Raw genomic sequence first — 20393 nt, forward strand, 5'->3', positions numbered from 1 at the left:
ACTCACACCATTGGTAAGAGTTTAGGGAAAACTCAATCCTTACGGTCTGTGTCTAAGAGCTTTGCTCTTTTTACTGAACTATATTATCTTGAGGCTTAGCCAGAATTTTAGGTAGGGTCAATTTAACTTTTTCCAGGTTGCTCTTACAATATGGCAATAATTTACAAAAAATAACTTGAACAATTTACAATGACATGTCTTTGTTAGTGCAGTTATTATTATTTTAAGATGAAGGTACAATTCAGAGATTATGTTATATTACATCTTAAACAGATTGCTTTCATCTTAAAGGTTTTGCTGACTCAATTCACAATACCATGTCTTCTTTCATTTCTCTTAAATTTTTAAGATCTGCTTGTTTTACATGATTGTTAAAGGGATATTTAGATTAACTAGCTACTTGAAATAGTAAAAGTGGAAATGCTATATGTAATAACAAATAAAACAATCAATTCTAGTTAATAAGAATTCTAAAACATTCCAGTCCTGTGGTCCACTAAGAAAGAGAAGACAACTGCTTGTACTTAAGTACCACCTCAAGTGATGTGCTGAAGGCAGCCACTAGGTGGGAGGTCTTCTTGTCATATTTATGATTTCTATTATAGTCACCATAATAGCTTAAGAAACTGAACAAGAAGAACAAAATAAAAATAAATATGCCTTTTAACTTTGAAAACTAAGTGCTTTGTGTTACGATATAGTGCCATTTTATTTTACCAGAATAAATAAATACATCTCATAGTATTTCATCATACAAAAATACATGGCAAATTCATTAGATAATTTCCCTGGCTGGGTCATTTCTATGCTTTTATAGATTAGGTATGTGCATGGACATATATCCTAGATAAAAGATTTCCTGTTGAGAGATTATTTTGTAATTGAATCCACCATCCTGTAGCCTTTAGTGTTATGGTGACTTTATATCTACAGGAAAATCCTTTTCTGTAAAAAGCTAATTTCCTATTTTGTTCCTTGGGGATTTCTCCCTCATGAATCTACTGATTCAATAAATATTTATCATGGAATTTGAGATGGGATGAAGAAAACTATGCAGTACCTTTCATTAGAAAGCTAAGAGTGATGCTGGGGAGAAAGACATGCAAACAGGCAATTGTAATGCAGTATTCAGAGTGCTGAGTTCAGCCACAACTGGGCCACATAAAAGAGCAACTAATTTGGTCTGGCTACCTGGAAGGCTTCCTGAAGGAAGTGATGTCCAAGCTAAGCCTTAAAAAAAATAAAAATAAAAATAAGAAAAATGCCTAAGTAACAGTTCAAGTCATTTAGTTGGGGAAATTTAATAATCTGGTAAAAACAAATATTTGCAAGATTGTGGGGAAAAAAAGTCACACTCTTGGTAGTTGTGCAAATTGGTTTTTTCCATTGGAAAATCCAATAAATGTGTAGTTGCACATACCTTGAAGTCTGTAATTCTATTTCTTCTAGATTACAGGTTTATACTATTAATACTTATGCACAAAGAGATGTGAATTAGAATTTCAATGCCCTAATGCTATTAATAATGAGAAATTGGAAACAACTCAAATACCCAAAACAAGAGAATGGAGAGAATGTGTATATATATATATATATATGTATATATATATATATATATGCTATTGAATAAAAATGAATAAGGTAGGATTCAAATGTCAGCAGGGATTAATTTTAAAAGCAATATTAACAAAAAATGTTGTAGAATGTAAGTAATATAGTACAATGTATATGAAATATAAAAATACAAAACAATTGTATATGTACTTACTGATTTATAAATGTGTAGTAAATGTGTAAAAGTAGGATTAAAAATATGTCTGGAAGTGTAAAAAGTAAGAAAACAAGTGAAGGATCGTAATTACGTCTAGAAAGAGAGAGATGGAAATGCAACTGGGAAAGATTACATAGGGGACTTCAAATGTAACTATAATACATATTTTTCTTTAAAAAAATCTATAGCAAATACTGAAAAAATAAATTTAATAGAGATGTATGATGGCAAACAGGTGTTAATAACATTTCCCATACTTTCCTAGGTGATAGATATGTTTTACTGGGGGGGAAAAATGAATGGTTGGTTGGCATAGATGTTGAGGGTGCAGTCATAAAGGACAGAGGGTAGGGGGTGTGCCTGGAAGAGGAAAGAGCACAGTGGGGCAGAAAAGAGCTGATAAGGGCTTGGTAGTTTTCCCTCAACACAAAAATGTTTTTGTCAATTTATGAGGGAGACCCAGAGGCCAAAGATGAGAAGTAGTTAGATTTGAAATTCTTTTTTCCTCACAGTAACCATGACAATCCTTGGATTCAAGCCTAGGTGATTTCAGACCAGCTTTTTCCCACAGCACAGAACTCTAGTTAGATTACATATTTGTTCTTCTCACATCCTCCACATGTTGTCACCAAATTCAATCAAATTCAAACTAGATAGATATAGTTACATTAAGAAAACCTGATGTTTTAAAAATTCAGACTGTTTTACAAGATAAAGATTTATATGATAAAGGTTTTGTTTAAAAAGAACATGTTGATTAAAATACAATAAAGGTAAAGCTTAGGAATAATGTGTTAAGCTTTGATTTCCTCCTCTTCCTTATTTTGTCTATGCATCTAGGGATTTTGCACTTCTCCGTGACTTCAGGAGAAGCATAATTAGTGATGGGCAAAAAAAAAACTCACATTGAAACAGTGAATTTTTGTTTCACTGCTAGATCAACAATTCCACTAAGGAGGTGTAAATTTGCTCTTCATTAGAGCAGCCTTTGCTATAAAATTAGTCCTCTGGGCCTGCTCTGCTAATCTCACCTCCAAACCTAATTTAGCTCTGATGAAGACAAGAACTGGAAATGTAAGGTTCGGTCTACTTGATACAAATCCAGTGATTAGAAAGTGACAGTTTAGTCAATCCAAATAAAAGAATATGGAATGGGTCAATTTTGTGTGGTGAACTTAGTTAAATTTGCCTGGTAGACTTAACAGATCATTTTCTCCATGATTAGCACAGGCAATGAAATTAAATATTTTCAGAGCATACTATTGCTCAACCATAAGCTAGTAAACACTCTTTTGGTGCAATAAGTCATAACAGTTTTCCAAGCTTCTGAGATAACGAGATGACACCTCAATGCCCACCCCCGTCACAGTGTGAGATAGGTCAGACGCCAAGTGAGGTAGGATCTTAGAATTCTTTGTCATTCTCTCCAATCCTCACGGCTTCCTGAGGAAAGAGAACAATCAGAGAAAACTTTGTAAGCATGAAACCTGAATGAGTAAGTGAGAGCCCAGCAACAAAGGAACATCAGACAAAAGAACTTGTATTGGGAAATTTAATATATTCTTACTCTGGGTCACTTGGAATTTAATGGAGATAAAAATAAGTGACAATATATATTTCTTTAAAGCAAGAAAACAAGAAAAACTGAAGAAACAAAATAGGTTGGTAATGAGGGAGGAAAGGAGAGATGTAGGAAAGAAAGAAAAGTGGAGGAAGAAAGAAGGAAAGAAGGAGAAGTAAGGATGAAAGGAAGAGCTGGAAAAAAAACTCTCATTGAATTTCTCTTGAAATTTAAAAGGTGAAAAGTGTTTATTGTAACCAATGAAAGGGTAAAAAGACATGTAAGAAGAACAAAAAATACACTAATCTTCCTCAACCTCTACGCCTCCCCTCTCCTCCAAGTCAACTAATGGCATCTTTATCCTTCTCTAGGCTAATACAAATATAGATGTATTTTTCCCAAATAGACATAGTTTAATTAAAAGTACCTAGGAACTTTGTTGATTTAGTCTAAATGTTGGAAATTTAACAGAAAATCCATAGAATTCACCAAATGAGACAACATAGAAATCATGTTAAAATTTCAACGTGAAAATTTCAGTCCTACTTGAAATTTCAACACATTTCAGCAAAGCAAACTACATCGAGTGATACTTTTCCTGGTTTCTAGGTACAGACACTGAGAATAGAAACGGTATATCCAATCTAATCTATCAAATCAAGCCAGTAATTTTTTCATGTGCTTTTGTCAAGTAACCTTCTAATTATTCACCAATTGTGGGCATATATATCTTTATGTAGCAAGTAGACATTGCTTAAAAGGTCATAACTAGTATATGAAACTTTTAAGAAACCATTTTAAATGACCTCTGAAACCCTGACTTTTGAAAACCCATTTTAGTGTGTTTAAATGAACCACTCCCTATTTTATGTAAGAATTCATACCCAAGCTCACAGAGTATTTTGATGAAACAGAAACACACCTTACAATTCTCAAGCCCAGGAAATGAGGACATCTACAAACTAAGCAGTGTTCCCTTATCATAGCCATAGAAACCCAGACCCTACTTATTCCTCATCTGGCCTAATATTAATAGGTCTGAGTATCCCCTTTGCAGTATTTCGTCCTCCTTTCTCTGCTCCAGCGAGAAGAAGAGGTGGTGGGATACTGACACTCATGCAAACAGATTTGTAACTCAGGGTTACAAAAGGAAAAACAAAACAAAAAGAAATCAAACATGTAAAGAATAACTCAGTATGTAATAAACTAAATCCTAGAAGTGTTAGAGAAGATATTAGGCTTCCATGCTTTCAAAAGTTGGCCTGATTGTAACAGAAAAAGGTAATCAGACCCCTTGTACAACATAACCCCCTTAACTGAATCATTTTAAACCACTGCCTTTGGCTAACACAGAAAGCAAGGTTCCATGTGTGTGGGCTTTGAAACCTTTAAGAGAACCCAAAGAAAAGTTCATTAATATACTTTGATTAAAAAGTTATATGTTTTTATGGAACTGTGCTGAAAAGCGAGTTTTAAAAATCTATCTTAAGGCTCTAAGTATGTTTTAGGAAATATTTTCTGCATTCCTGCTCCAATACATTGGATCGTTTAGAGATCCAAGAAATAATGTATTGAAAATGTTGGGGGGAAAAGAACAATTCTGACCCCATGATTAGAAACTAGATAGCTTAACATAATCTCCAAATCCTTCCTCCTACATTACAGCAAGATTTCTCAGTTTATTGGCAAAGGTTGTGCAAAATTCTTTTTTGTTAATTAAAAGTTGGGTGAAATTTAATTCGACTGTATATTCATAAGCATGTGCCAGGCAAAAAATTTAAAATAATAAATTCATAGCTTCATTTATGGAAGCATGTGAGGATTACCAAATATCCTGTCATGCAGCAGTCACTTTAATATGAAGGACAAAGTCTGTGAACTTTAGAGAAGACAAGCAAGCTGGCATTATAAAAATTTCAATAAAATTTTTTTATTAAAATACTTGAAAAATATTTTATCTAGCATAGTAACATAATATGTGTGAAATAATTATACCATGATTTATTTTATCCTTAATGTTAGTCAAAAGGCCTGAAAATTTATTATTTGCATGTTAATTGATGATCTTAGCCAAAACATGCCAGGTGGACCAGTTTTCCTGTGGAAACGGGCGCTGCATTCCCAGAGCGTGGCTATGTGACCGGGAAGAGGACTGTGGTGACCAGACCGATGAGATGGCATCTTGCGGTAAGTTGTAAATGAATTATGCTGTTAGTAGAGACTTTGTCAAATAGAATACTCTATCATGATATTCTCTCTTAAAAGGCTGTTTGTTTCTTTATAAATACAAGTCAATGAAGGAGAAGATCTGTTGCTTTTTATCACTCTTTTGGGTCTCAGTGTGCACTTTAATAACTTCAGGATATAGCCCATTCATATGGAATCACCATATCCTTGGCTGAAATAAATGGATTCAAACATTGCAGATTTTATTAGGAAAGGGTTTTTGCAAGGCTAACAGGACATTTTCAAATGTTCATTATTAATCTTATGTCTATAATGATTATCTTTTTCAAACAGAATAGCTCATTGAGTGGCATTTGGAGTAAAGTAAGATGTTTCCTGTTGGCATGCATATGTCGTATTCTTGGAGCAATAAACAATACAAGTTGAGATTACTTAGGTGGTAATCATTCATTTCCTTTCTATAGAGTCATATGATTCTGAAGGACAAAATTGTTACTAGTTTAAGCTATCTTTGTTAAAGGAAAAATTTCTAATTGCTGTCCACTGATCCTCCCACTTTTGAAAACAGTTAATATTATTACATAAAGTTTCAAATTTAATTACTCTTATTTTCACTCGTGTCATTAGGTGTTATCATGTATCTCAATAATATATAGTAAAACATAGTACATGAATGAACCAGGTTTTCTAAGACCTGTGCTTTATTTCAGGCATGGCTATGAATTTTAAAAATTACTATGAATAATATATTAGACATGCTTAACACATTTATTAAAAATATAATGCCATTGAGTTCATATCATTAATAATTTAATTCAACTGTTATAATACTTATAATAGTTGGAAAATAAAACTTTTTAATCCCTCAATTTAAATGGTTCTATTTAGAGGATGTGTTCTCTGTTTATTTAAATTTTCTTTTTAATATTTTTCTTATACTAGAATAATTAAGTCCCTGTAGATATTTGTGTTTGTAACATCTGAATAAACTATAGATAAATAAGTAGTCTCATCTGACATTGTAAAGAATAAAATAACAGTGTAGAAGAAAGCAATAGAGAATTATGTAACATGTAGAATTTTCAAAACTTTGCCAATTAAGGAGGTTGAACAGTGTATCATCTCTTGTTTCCCATGTCCAGATTAATCATGTGGCTGGGTCTGCTACTAGGCAACTCTATTTTTTTAGGAAAGCTTGGTTGCTTACCTATTCCTAGCAGCTCCATCCAGAGTATAACAAGGTAACAAGCCAGCAGCAAACATTAAATACAGAGAAGTCCTGCAAAGTCCCAACTCAGATAAGAAACACCATGAAAAGAATGTACAGTAGGAAAATAAATAATAAGCTCATTGAAGAACTTTGACTAGTTCCTCGATCTAACTTATTTTTAGTACTAGCTGTAGAGTAAGACCTTTTTTCTTTATTTTAATGATAATTTGTTTGAACCAAAGAAGAAAAAAGTACCTAATATTTTAATAATCAGAATAATCATACCAGCAAACTTAAAAACTTTCCATGAGATGAGGGAAGGAAGGTATGGAGAGAGTCCAGACACATATATTTTATTGTATCTTTACAACAAATCTATGAGAAACATATTACTGTCCACGTTTTATAGACAAGGGAATCAAAACTTTAAAATGTTTGACAACTTGCCTGAGATCACATGACTAATAAATAGCAGAACCAGGCTGTGAATCCAGGTATACTTGAAACTAAAACAGCCATTTCAGGTTGACTTTGTTTGGGAGTCATATATAGGGTACAAGTAAGAATCAGATAATGCTGTTGTACATACCCATGAATATCTTATTTAAATGCACATATAATGAGATTTATTCATTGCTGTGGTAGTAAAACTTTTAACTTCTCCTGGTAGGGAGGAGACTTGATCTAGTGTATGCCTGTTTTTGTGGTGTAAATATTCCCACCACGGCCAGTATCAACTTGCCAACATGACCCTGAATGTGGAGTTGGGAAAAGATGTTCATTTTGATAGACAGTATTTCCACAATACAGGTACAATAGATGGAAATAACTTCAAGAGCAAAATAATTAGGAAATGATTAAGCTTGAGTATTTATTACCCTTGTTTTCAACATTATTTAATTGTAAATATAAAAATTATATTTTAAGATAATGGCTGTGTGCTTAAGAACTGACTCATAGAATCTTTGAAAATTTAGGAGCTCTTGCAAGCTGGCACAAGATGCCTCCAGTATACCACTGAGTATGAACACAGTGAAATTTAGTTGTTGGATGGTTTGATTCTGAAATATAGCCAAGTTTCATAGAGTGCAGTAAACCACAGGGGTTCATCTCCCTTATATTGCTGGGTTAATCTCCAGTACCATTTCCCCTTTACATTCTAAGAAACATGTTTCTTTCCAAACGTGTTCTTCTCTTTAATAACATGCATCCACCTTTCAGACTGTCATTTTAAATCAACATTTATGTCAGTAGAGAAGCTGATAGTGAAGTGCCGGCAGACACAGTATCACTTTTAAAGTAGTAAGAGAGAATGTTGTAGATTTACCTTATAACAGAAATTATCTCTTCACAGAGTACCAAATGGCAAAAATATATTGTGAATTATTTAATTCACTACATTAAAAAAAGCAGTGATATTTGGAAATGTCTAGAAATTAATATAGGTTCAACTAATTCCCGGTTTTATTAAGCATCATTATAGACTTTGGACTGATCATATTTCACTTTTCCCACTGGAATTGGACAAGTTCCTGTAGGTTTGTTCCTGCTAGAGGACTCTGCAATCAGTTTTTTACACTTCAGCTCCATGAACAACCTTTCATATTTCATAACTGTTTCTACTGAAAATAATATTAAAATTTGGATTTAAAAACATGAGAAACCTATAATTACAGATGCTTCTGGTAATAACTAGGAGCTGAAGAAACTGCATCTGAGGGTCATATTTTCAGTGAAATTCACTAACACCTATTGACATACCTAATTCATTTTACTTGCATTTGCCTTTAAAATTAATTGCACATTTTAGGTTGAGATTATATGTGGGCAAACACTTATATAATGAGGAAGGCCCTTGAGGATTTCCTCTTACTCTTTTAAACAACCTTTTAACTTAACTTTTTTAGCAGTCTTGTAGAAAGAAGAATCTATAAATTGATGCTGCATAGAAGAGAGAATATGTTAAAATGGTGAAGCCTGTGTTAAAAGAGGACTATGTATTAAGAAACTCAATGGTCACTCTCATGTCAAGAATGTGACTTAGCATTGGTTTTCAACTTGAACTGTCAATAAAAGAATCTCCTGAGGAGCTTAAAATCACCTCCTCACACCTCACCTAGACTAATTTAGTAAGAATATCTAGAGATAGGACTGAAGAATCTTTAATGATACCCAAGAATCTTTAAAAAATACTTGAGCCCAAGTATGTTTAATGTTTTCCAAGTATGGCTGTGCCCTGAGGTCTGAGAACCATTCACTTAAAGCAGTGGTTCCCAAACTTGAGCATGCCTCAGAGTGTCCTGGAGGACTTGTTAAAAAACTGAATTCTGGGCCCCACTTCCTGTAGGTCTTGGGTGGGATCTAAGAATTTACATTTCTAACAAGCTCCCCAGTAGACGCTGATCCACATGCTGCTGGGCCAGGGACCATGCTTTCAGAACCACTGACAAGGGAACCCCCATTCATACTGATTTTTGTCACATATGCTTAATGACGTAATTGTGTTTTACATATGCAAAAATCATTTCAGATGGAAGCAATTATCTGGATAGATTTTCTTCCCATCTTCAAATCAGCGCATTAAAACAAGGGTATTTCATGATTAAATTTAAGAATATTTCAAAGAAATTTAAATTTTGCCCATTGGACAATTTATAGTCAAAAATGGTATAGTTGTTACTTTAAACTTTAACAATCTTTGGATTTTTCTGTCTCTCATGGAACTCAGCATAGCTCAAATTTATGATAATTTTTAATAAATATACCTTAATGTGAGCTCGTAACTTCTGATTTTTCAAAGGGTTTAACTTCAGAAAATATATAAGGTTTATTGATAGATTGAAAAATAAGAGTGTGGAGCCAAGATGGCAGCGTGAGTAGGGCAGTGGGAATCTCCTCCAAAAAAACATATATATTTTTGAAAATACAACAAAAACACCTAATCCTAAAAGAGAGACCAGAAGACACAAGAAAACAGCCAGACCACATCCACACCTGCGAGAACCCAGCGCCTGGTGAAAGGGGTAAGATACAAGCCCCAGCCCGGCGGGACCCGAGTGCCCCTCCCCCCAGCTCCCGGCAGGAGCAGAGGACTCAGAGCAGGGAGGGAGACGGAGCCCAGGACTGCCGAACACCCAGCCCCAGCCATCCGGACCAGAGCGCAGACACAGTGCATGTGTGGGGTCCTGGATACTAGGGAAACAGGGCAGCAAGAACTGTGAGTGGGTCCCCGCAGCTGGCGCCCCTGTGACAAAGAAAAGCGAGTGCTTTTTGAAAGTCTTAAAGGGACAGGGACCCCACAGCTGGACAGAAGCATCCTGAGTCACAGTCCAGCAGCTGGAAATTCCAGGGAACTCTGGGCACACTAACCCCCTGGGCAACAGCTCTGAGACCCCTCACAGAGGTAAAAAGTCAAACAGCCCCCCGTCCATTACCCCTCCAGGGCCCCGCCATAGCAGAGCAGCAGCCTGAGGCTGGCCACGCCCTCAGCAAGGGAGCTTCCTCCATACCAGCCGGACAAGATACAGAGACCCAGTCTACACGTAATTGCCCAACACAAGCCACTAGGGGTCGCAGTTGTCCCAGTAAAGAAAGGCCAGAAGCAAGTGGAAAGACTTTGCTCTCCCAGCTGGCAGACGAGTCAGTAGCTCACCATTGCACCTATCAACATGAAAAGGCAAAAAAATTTGATCCAGACAAGACTAATCCAGACATCTTTGACATCTTCTACATCTTCCCCTGAAAAGGAACCTGGGAAGATAGATTTAACTAGTCTTCCTGAAAAAGAATTCAAAACAAAAGTCATAACCATGCTGATGGACTTGCAGAGAAATATTCAAGAACTAAGGAGGGATAATACAGAAATAAAACAAGCTCTAGAAGGACTTCAAAGCAGAATGGACGAGATGCAAGAGACCATTAATGGACTAGAAAACAGAGAACAGGAACGCAGAGAAGCTGATGCAGAGAGAGATAAAAAGATCTCTAGGAATGAAAGAATTTTAAGAGAACTGTGTGACCAATCGAACGGAACAATATCCGCATTATATGGGTACCAGAAGAAGAAGAGAGAGAAAAAGGGATAGAAAGTGTCTTTGAAGAAATAATTGCTGAAAACTTCCCCAAACTAGGGGAAGAAATGGCCTCTCAGACCACAGAGGTACACAGAACTCCCATGACAAGGGATCCAAGGAGGGCAACACCAAGACACATAATAATTAAAATGGCAAAGATCAAAGACAAGGACAAAGTATTAAAGGCAGCCAGAAGGAAAAAAAAGGTCACCTACAAAGGAAAACCCATCAGGCTATCATCAGACATCTCAACAGAAACCCTACAGGCCAGAAAGAATGACATGATATACTTAATGCAATGAAACAGAAGGGCCTCAAACCAAGAATACTCTATCCAGCATATTAATCATTTAAATATGAAGAAGGGATTAAACAATTCCCAGACAAGCAAAAGTTGAGGGAATTTGCCTCCCACAAACCACCTCTTCAGGGCATCCTACAGGGACTGCTCTAGATGAGCACTCCTAAAAAGAGCACACAACAAAACACCCAACATATGAAGAAGGGAGGAGGAGGAATAAGAAGGGAGAGAAATAAAGAATCATCAGACCGTACTTATAATAGCTCAATAAGTTAGTTAACTATGACAATAAGATAGTAAAGAAGCTAACCTTGAACCTTTGGTAACCACAAACTTAAAATCTGCAATGGAAGTAAGTACATACCTTTCAATAATCACCTTAAATGTAAATGGACTGAATGCACCAATCAAAAGACACAGAGTAATAGAATGGATAAAAAAGCAAGACCCATCCATATGCTGCTTACAAGAGACTCACCTCAAACCCAAAGACATGCACAGACTTAAAGTCAAGGGATGGAAAAAGATATTTCATGCAAATAACAGAGAGAAAACAGCAGGTGTTGCAATACTAATATCAGACAAAATAGATTTCAAAATAAAGAAAGTAACAAAAGATAAAGAAGGACATTACATAATGATAAAGGGCTCAGTCCAACAAGAGAATATAACCATTATAAATATATTTGCACCCAACACAGCACATATGTGAAACAAATACTAACAGAATTAAAGGAGGAAATAGAATGCAATGCATTCATTCTTGGAGACATCAGCACACCACTCACTCCAAAGGGCAGATCCAACAGACAGAAAATAAGTAAGGACACAGAGGCACTGAACAACACACTAGAACAGATGGACATAATAGACATCTACAGAACTCTACATCCAGAAGCAACATGATACACATTCTTCTCAAGTGCACATGGAACATTCCCCAGAATAGACCACATACTAGGCCACAAAAAGAGCCTCATTAAACTCCAAAAGGTTGAAATCCTACCAACCAACTTTTCAGACCACAAAGGCATAAAACTAGAAATAAACTGTACAAAGAAAGCAAAAAGGCTCACAAACACATGGAGGCTTAACAACACGCTCCTAAATAATCAATGGATCAATGATCAAATCAAAATGGAGATCCAGCAATATATGGAAACAAATGACAACAACAACACAAAGCCCCAAGTACTGTGAGATACAGCAAAAGCAGTCTTAAGAGGAAAGTATATAGCAATCCAGGCATATTTAAAGAAGGAAGAACAATCCTAAATGAATGGTCTAATGTCACAATTATTGAAATTGGAAAAAGAAGAACAAATGAGGCCTAAGGTCAGCAGAAGGAGGGATATAATAAAGATCAGAGAAGAAATAAATAAAACTGAGAAGAATAAAACAATAGCTAAAATCAATGAAACCAAGGGCTGGTTCTTCGAGAAAATAAACAAAATAGATAAGCCTCTAGCCAGACTTACTAAGAGGAAAAGAGAGTCAACACAAATCAACAGAATCAGAAACAAGAAAGGAAATATCATGACAGACACCACAGAAATACAAAGAATTCTTAGAGAGTACTATGAAAACCTATATGCTAACAAGCTGGGAAGCCTTAGAGAAATGGACAACTTGCTAGAAAAATACAACCTTCCAAGACTGACCCAGAAAGAAACAGAAAATCTAAGCAGACCAATTACCAGCAACGAAATTGAAGCAGTAATCAAAAACTACCAAAGAATAAAACCCCCAGGCCAGATAGATTTACCTCAGAATTTTATCAGACATACAGAGAAGACATAATACCCATTCTCCTTAAAGTTTTCCAAAAAATAGAAGAGGAGGGAATACTCCCAAACTCATTCTATGAAGCCAACATCACCCTAATACCAAAACCACGCAAAGACCCCACCAAAAAAGAAAGGACCAATATCCCTGATGAACGTAGATGCAAAAATACTCAATAAAATATTAGCAAACCGAATTCAAAAATACATCAAAAGGATCATACACCATGACCAAGTGGGATTCATCCCAGGGATGCAAGGATGGTACAACATTCAAAAATCCATCAATATCATCCACCACATAAAAAAAAGAAAGACAAAAACCACATAATCATCTCCACAGATGCTGAAAAAGCATTCGATAAAATTCAACATCCATTCATGATAAAAACTCTCAAAAATATGGGTATAAAGGGCAAGTACCTCAACATAATAAAGGCCATATGTAATAAACCCACAGCCAACATAATACTGAACAGTGAGAAGCTGAAAGCTTTTCCTCTGTGATTGGGGACAAGACAGGGATGCCCACTATCCCCACTGTTATTCAACATAGTCCTGGAAGTCCTAGCCATGGCAATTAGACAAAACAAAGAAATACAAGGAATCTAGATTGGTAAAGAAAAGTTAAACTGTCACTATTTTCAGATGACATGATATTGTACATAAAAAACCCTAAAGACTCCACTCCGAAACTACTAGAGCTAATATCGGAATTCAGCAAAGTTGCAGGATACAAAATTAACACACAGAAATCTGTGGCTTCCCTATACACTAACAATAAACTAATAGAAAGAGAAATCAGGAAGACAATTCCATTCACAACAGCATCAAAAAGAATAAAATACCTAGGAATAAACCTAACCAAAGAAGTGAAAGACCTATACCCTGAAAACTACAAGTCACTCTTAAGAGAAATTAAAGAGGTCTCTAACAAATGGAAACTCATCCCATGCTCCTAGCTAGGAAGAATTAATATCATCAAAATGGCCATCCTGCCCAAAGCATTATACAGATTCGATGCAATCCCTATCAAACTACCAACAGCATTCGTCAATAAACTGGAACAAATAGTTCAAAAATTCATATGGAACCATCAAAGACCCCGAATAGCTAAAGCAATCCTGAGAAGGAAGAATAAAGTGGGGGGGATCTCACTCCCCAACTTCAAGCTCTACTACAAAGCCACAGTAATCAAGACAATTTGGTACTTGCACAAGGACAGAGCCACAGACCAGTGGAACAGATTAGAGACTCCAGACATTAACCAAAACATATATGGTCAACTAATATTCGATAAAGGGGCCATGGCCATACAATGGGGAAATGACAGTCTCTTCAACAGATGGTGCTGGCAAAACTGGACAGCTACATGTAAGAGAATGAAACTGGATCACTGTCTAACACCATACACAAAAGTAAATTCGAAATGGATCAAAGACCTGAATGTAAGTCATGAAACCATAAAACTCTTAGAAAAAACATAGGCAAAAATCTCTTAGACATAAACATGAGTGACCTCTTCTTGAACATATCTCCCCGGACAAGGAAAACAAACACAATAATGAACAAATGGGACTATATCAAGCTGAAAATCTTCTGTACAGCAAAGGACACCATCAATAGAACAAAAAGGTATCCTGCAGTATGGGAGAATGCATACGTAAATGACAGATCCAATAAAGGGTTGACATCCAGAATATATAAAGAGCTCACACACCTCAACAAACAAAAAGCAAATAATCCAATTAAAAAATGGGCAGAGGAGTTGAATAGACAGTTCTCTAAAGAAGAAATTCAGATGGTCAACAGACACATGAAAAGATGCTCCACATCGCTTGTCATCAGAGAAATGCAAATTAAAACCACAATGAGATATCATCTCACACCAGTAAGGATGGCTACCATCCAAAGGACAAACAACAACAAATGTTGGCAAGGTTGTGGAGAAAGGGGAACCCTCCTACACTGCTGGTGGGAATGTAAATTAGTTCAACCATTGTGGAAAGCAGTACGGAGGTTCCTCAAAATGCTCAAAATAGAAATACCATTTGACCCAGGAATTCCACTTTTAGGAATTTACCCCAAGAATGCAGCACTCCAGTTTGAAAAAGACAGATGCACCCCTATGTTTATCGCTGCACTATTTATAATAGCCAAGATATGGAAGCAACCTAAATGTCCATCAGTAGATGAATGGATAAAGAAGAAGTGGTACATATACGCAATGGAATACTACTCAGCCATAAAAGAAAAACAAATCCTACCATTCGCGACAACATGGATGGAGCTAGAGGGTATTATGCTCAGTGAAATAAGCCAGGAGGAGAAAGACAAGTACCAAATGATTTCACTCATATCTGGAGTATACGAACAAAAGATAACTGAAGGAACAAAACAACAGCAGAAGCACAGGACCCAAGAATGAACTAATACTTACCAAAGGGAAAGGGACTGGGGAGGATGGGTGGGAAGGGAGGGATAAGGGCAGGAAAAAAAAGAAAGGGAGCATTACGATTAGGATGTATAGTATGGGGGGCGGCATGGGGAGGGCTGTGCAACACAGAGAAGACAAGTAGTGATTTTACAGCAACTTATTATGTTGATGGACAGTGACTGTGAACAGGGATGTGGGGGGGACTTGGTGAAGGGGGGAGCCTAGTAAACATAATGTCCTTCATGTAACTGTAGATTAATGATACCAAAATAAAATTAAAAAAAAAAAAGAAAAATAAAGAAAAATAAATCAGTGGGGTATAAATAAAAACCCACCAATAATATAGCAGAGTTAATATTCAAGTTTTTGGATGATGATCTTTTACATTTATGAATGTAGTGGAATTCTGTCTCATGTACTTGTAATCTTGTAAATGCACTTGTTATTTAACTACACATAATTAAGGTGCAAAGACTACCAAAAAAAACTGGCAAGTATCAGCTACAAATGGAGAAAACTATCTAAAACGTAATCATTTCCCAGTTTAATCAGTGTAAATTTTATTAAAGGTATTTCACCTAGCTTATTAGAAAAATTAAGGTCCTGATTAAATATAATATTGTTATTTTGAATATTGTAGGAAAAAAATTTCATGTGTGTAGCAAGTTTAGTGAGGATCATTAACCCAGTAGAGTATTGACAACTTACAATTATTGCCAGGCACTGTTTTCAACTCCTTTGATATTCCATAATAACGTGTTGACCAGCACAAATACTGCTCACTTTTGGTTCTATTACTTGGTCCAACCTATTTTGAAACTGCAGGATTATATGTTAATCAAAGCTTTCTCCTTCCCTTTTGCCAACTAGACTTGAGGTTCTAGACAGTTGAACAAGAGGGGAATGTGTTGATTTTTCACTCTCTCCTCTCTACTCTAGCTTTGGCTCTTCAGGCAGAGGGGGCAGATGGAGGAAGCAGGTCACATCTTTCAGGAAGGTCCAGTGGTAACCTTCTCTCTGCTTCTCTGAAGATCATGACCCTCTAACACATGCAGCTCTCTTAAGAGGTTCTCTGTGAGATCTTCAGAGAGGCCTGAGGTCTTACTCCTCTTCGTAGTTCCCTAATCTTCCTCTTTTTTCTCTTTCCTTCTTCGGAGTTCTCTCAAATGAAGATTTAGATCTCTTTTATCTCCATCTCTCATGATTCCTACACAGACAATAGGTATATCCCATAACCTTAAGTTGCTAGAATGTCCTTTACTTGGTGGGCATTCCTTGAGTGCATTACTAATACGACCAAAAAAAAAAAAAAAAAAGTTTTGCTATCTTTTGCAGCTCCACTTTTTTTTTGCTCCCCAAAATGTCTTCAGGCTGCTTCTCTGATGGCTCATCTCTTGGACCTGCCATACTCCCAGTTCTTCTTCTCCTCTAGTACAGGATGAAATGGTCATTCCACCTCCTGAATCATATCTGATTAGTACCCTTTTCTCATACACCCACGCAATCTCATGAATGGTTCTTATGGAGTCTCTCCTTCCCTTTCAATCCACTGGTCTCTGTACAAGGTTGACTTGTTGAACAATCTTTTATTATGATGAATGGCACCAAATAGTGAATTCTCTCTCTAGAATGTGGGTGTGCTTAGTATCTCCTTGCTCTTAGAATTATATCTAAGGGGGCCAAGGCCAAGGCAAATGGAAAAATCCTACTATTACATGTACCTGTTCACATAACTCACTCAAGGATGTTTTACCCTCTCTCCTTCTTCTCCCTGTTTCCTGTTGCAGCAGGGAGGCACATGTTTGCCAGTGCACACAAATACACACATTTATATAATGCATGAAAATTTAGAAATAATAAGAAAAAAAGCATCCATTTTTAGTCTTTACATTATAAATGAGGAAACTGAAGCACTGGAAGTTGTGTGTTCGAAGCAGAATGAGTTTGTAGATGTGGCAAGTGTTAGAACTCAGGCTGATTCACTCCAATGTGTCCATTCCATACAAGCACGAACTTTGATAGTTGACTGTAATGTTATCTAATTAAACCCCTTATGTGATATAAGAATTCAAAAACTGTTCTCAGAGATACCCCAGTCCTCGTCTGAATATTTTCAGGAACAAAGAACTGGCCATTTCAGAGTGCAGTTAATCTACTATTGGACAGTAATCAGTTATCACAATGTTCTTCCTTTGTGTAGCAAACATCTGTAACCTAGATTCTACTTACTGATACTTGTTCTGCCTTCTGTAGCTATACAGTCTGAATCTATAACCTTGTCCAAGGATCACTCTTTAGGTAACCAGAAATACCGTCATACCTAACCAGAACTTCTCTTTCATAGATTAAACACACCGCTTCCTTCAAATTTCCTTAAATAAATATTTGTAGGCTTTTGTGACACTAATTGCCATACTATACATATACTTGGATTTTCAATGACCTTAGGAAATTAATAATATCTTAAAATGGGGATTTGATGTTCAGTGGGTATAAAGTTTCAATTTTACAAGAGGAAAAAGTTCCACAGATCTGTTTCACAACAATGTGAATATAGTTAACCTCCTGAAGTGTACACTTGAAGGTGGCTAAAATGGTAATTTTTATGTGTTTTACCATAGCTAAAAACAAAAGCAAAATCCATGGCCTAGAATTGAACAGAACATAGTATCTCATATATGACATTTTTACAATAGATTATAATAGATTTATTATCTTCAGTAACCTAGATTCTAAGCTTCTGTTAAAGTCATCCTACATGGCAGCCTTGTCATGTAACTCACATGTTAAGTTACCACTTAAAATGTCTAAGCTTTTCTTATAGACTAGATCACTCCTTTGGGTATGTCCAGTGTTTACATGTCAAAATTATTTTAAGTTTTATTTTGATAGTTGCTGCTTCTTCTTTTTCCACATATTTCAGAATACGTACGTGGTAACATCTTTTCCACTCCGAACTGTCACTCTTAGGCCTCCTATAACTCTTCACCCTTCCTGCAATTTTACAATTTTGAATCATAATACTAATGACATTTCCTAGTTCTGTGTAACTCAAAGATTTGATAAGCATAACTTTTTTTTTCTGAGTTGCTCACTCAGCGTTTGCCACTTTTTTTGTTTCGTTGGGTTTTTTTGGTATCATTAATGCACAATTACATGAGCAATATTGTGGTTACTAGAGATAAGCATAACTTTTAAGACTGTAGCCACATCATGATAACACAGATATGAACCTTTTAGTGTGCAATTAAACACATCCTTCCAGGGAAAACTGATCCAATAGTTAAACCTCTATAGATAGATTTTGAACCAAGTACTCATCCACTTTAATCCACCAACATCTTGCATGCATGATACTTTAATTTATCATAAGAATATTTCTCAAAAGATGTTGCTGAAAACTCAGAAACACTCTATTTATGGCATCTTCATGATATATACTTACCTGAAAATGCTATCAGCAAATAAATGAAGTTAGTTTGACAAGACTTGTTTTTATTTTATTCATGAGCAAATAGTTTCTTTAAAAATGCTGACAAAATAATGTTTTAACAACTTCGCCTGGGAATTATTGTCAGAGATATTTGTAAACTTCACCTCTCCGTAGTCCAAATTTTCTCTCACTTTTAGAAGCAGGGCACTATTATTTAGCATTTTCCAGTTTTCATTCATTTTCCCATCTTCCATTTATTCTAAAATCACTGTCAATATTCTGAGATCGAAAGTGTTTGATATTTTATTACTTGTCTGATAACTTGTCTCAATATGAAAATAAACTCATTTTTCACAATTAGGTGTTACATTTTTCTCTCCTCTTTGATTTATAGCTTTAGTTTGCTCCCAAACCTGTTTGTTCTTCGCTCCCCAATCTGACAATAATTACTTTTATTAAAATGGTAGGAATCAAGGAGCTCTTTTTCCTGCCTGTGTCCTACTGATGTATGCTTCGTATCCCACATGGTCATGTTCTGTTTTCCTAACATTTATATTTAAATATTACAATTATTTTTGTTTAGAAATGGTATGTAACTTCTGTTATGTTGTCTGCTGGTTGTTCTTACAGGTATGTGACATGCTTTTGCATTTGCCTGTGGTTACCATTCCCTCTTGTGTGCATACTTGACTAATAAGGCTGTGTATGCTGAACACTGGGATGTTAAGCAGGCCCTGGTGGGATGTATTGAAAGCCAAGAGCAAAAATTTATTAAATACAACTTTTAGTTCTTTGTCCTAACTCAGCATTTCCCCAACTTTTTGCCTGAAGATGTGAATTGTCTGGGGTTCTTGTTGCTGATAAGTAGAAATCTACCTCTAACCCTTAAAGATTCCCATTCAGTAAGTCTTACATTGAGTCCAGGAGTCTGTATTTTGGGAAAAGTACCTTATGTACTTTTCCTAAAACAAGACAAGAGAATTTAAACTCTGTAACTTTGATATTCCCTACAAATGAACATTTTTTAGGACTACTGCAGTAAATTATCACAAATGTGATGGCTTAAAGCAATGGAAATCTATTCTTTCAGTTTGGGAGGCCAGGAGACCCAAATCAAAGTGTCAGCAGGTTCTCCTTCAAAGAGAATCCTCCAAGGAGCTTCTGTTGTGTCCTGGCTCACCAGGACTGGCAGCATAACTCCAATTTCTTCTTGCCATTTTCACATAGGCTTTCTCCCTGCAGCTCTGTAAATTCTCCTCGTTGTTTTATCACTCCAACCTTCAGATTCCCCTGCTTTTCCATTATATCTAGACTTCTACATTACCAGAAGTAATTTGCTAGCTCACTAGCCACTGGGCAATAATAATTCCAACTGCCTCATGGTGTTAAGAGAAATGTAGCCCTTTACATTTCTGTTGAGTAAACATGAATTCTTAGAGAATTCTGGAGCATTGATTTCCTTATTCATTTATACATACAGACACACAGACACATTCAAACATACATATAATCTGACTTAAATGACATAATATATGTAAAATTTACATATTGTCTGGTATTTAGTAGTCATTGAATGCAAGATTAGCTTATAGATTTGTCTTCTTTTTTCCTCCTTCCAAGTAATTTTCTATTCTCA

General features: G+C 35.9%; 1 protein-coding gene across 1 annotated transcript in view; it reads left to right on the forward strand.

Annotated features, from left to right (window-relative positions):
- LRP1B (LDL receptor related protein 1B) overlaps positions 1-20393 on the forward strand; it is a 1911502-nt gene that overhangs the window by 1148042 nt on the left and 743067 nt on the right. The window contains exon 18 of the mRNA XM_057505633.1: positions 5403-5519. Coding sequence (XP_057361616.1) covers positions 5403-5519 — 117 coding nt within the window. The remainder of the gene's footprint in view (positions 1-5402; positions 5520-20393) is intronic.

The sequence above is a fragment of the Manis pentadactyla genome, chromosome 8 (genome assembly GCF_030020395.1).
Source record: "Manis pentadactyla isolate mManPen7 chromosome 8, mManPen7.hap1, whole genome shotgun sequence".
NCBI classification, from domain to species: domain Eukaryota; kingdom Metazoa; phylum Chordata; class Mammalia; order Pholidota; family Manidae; genus Manis; species Manis pentadactyla.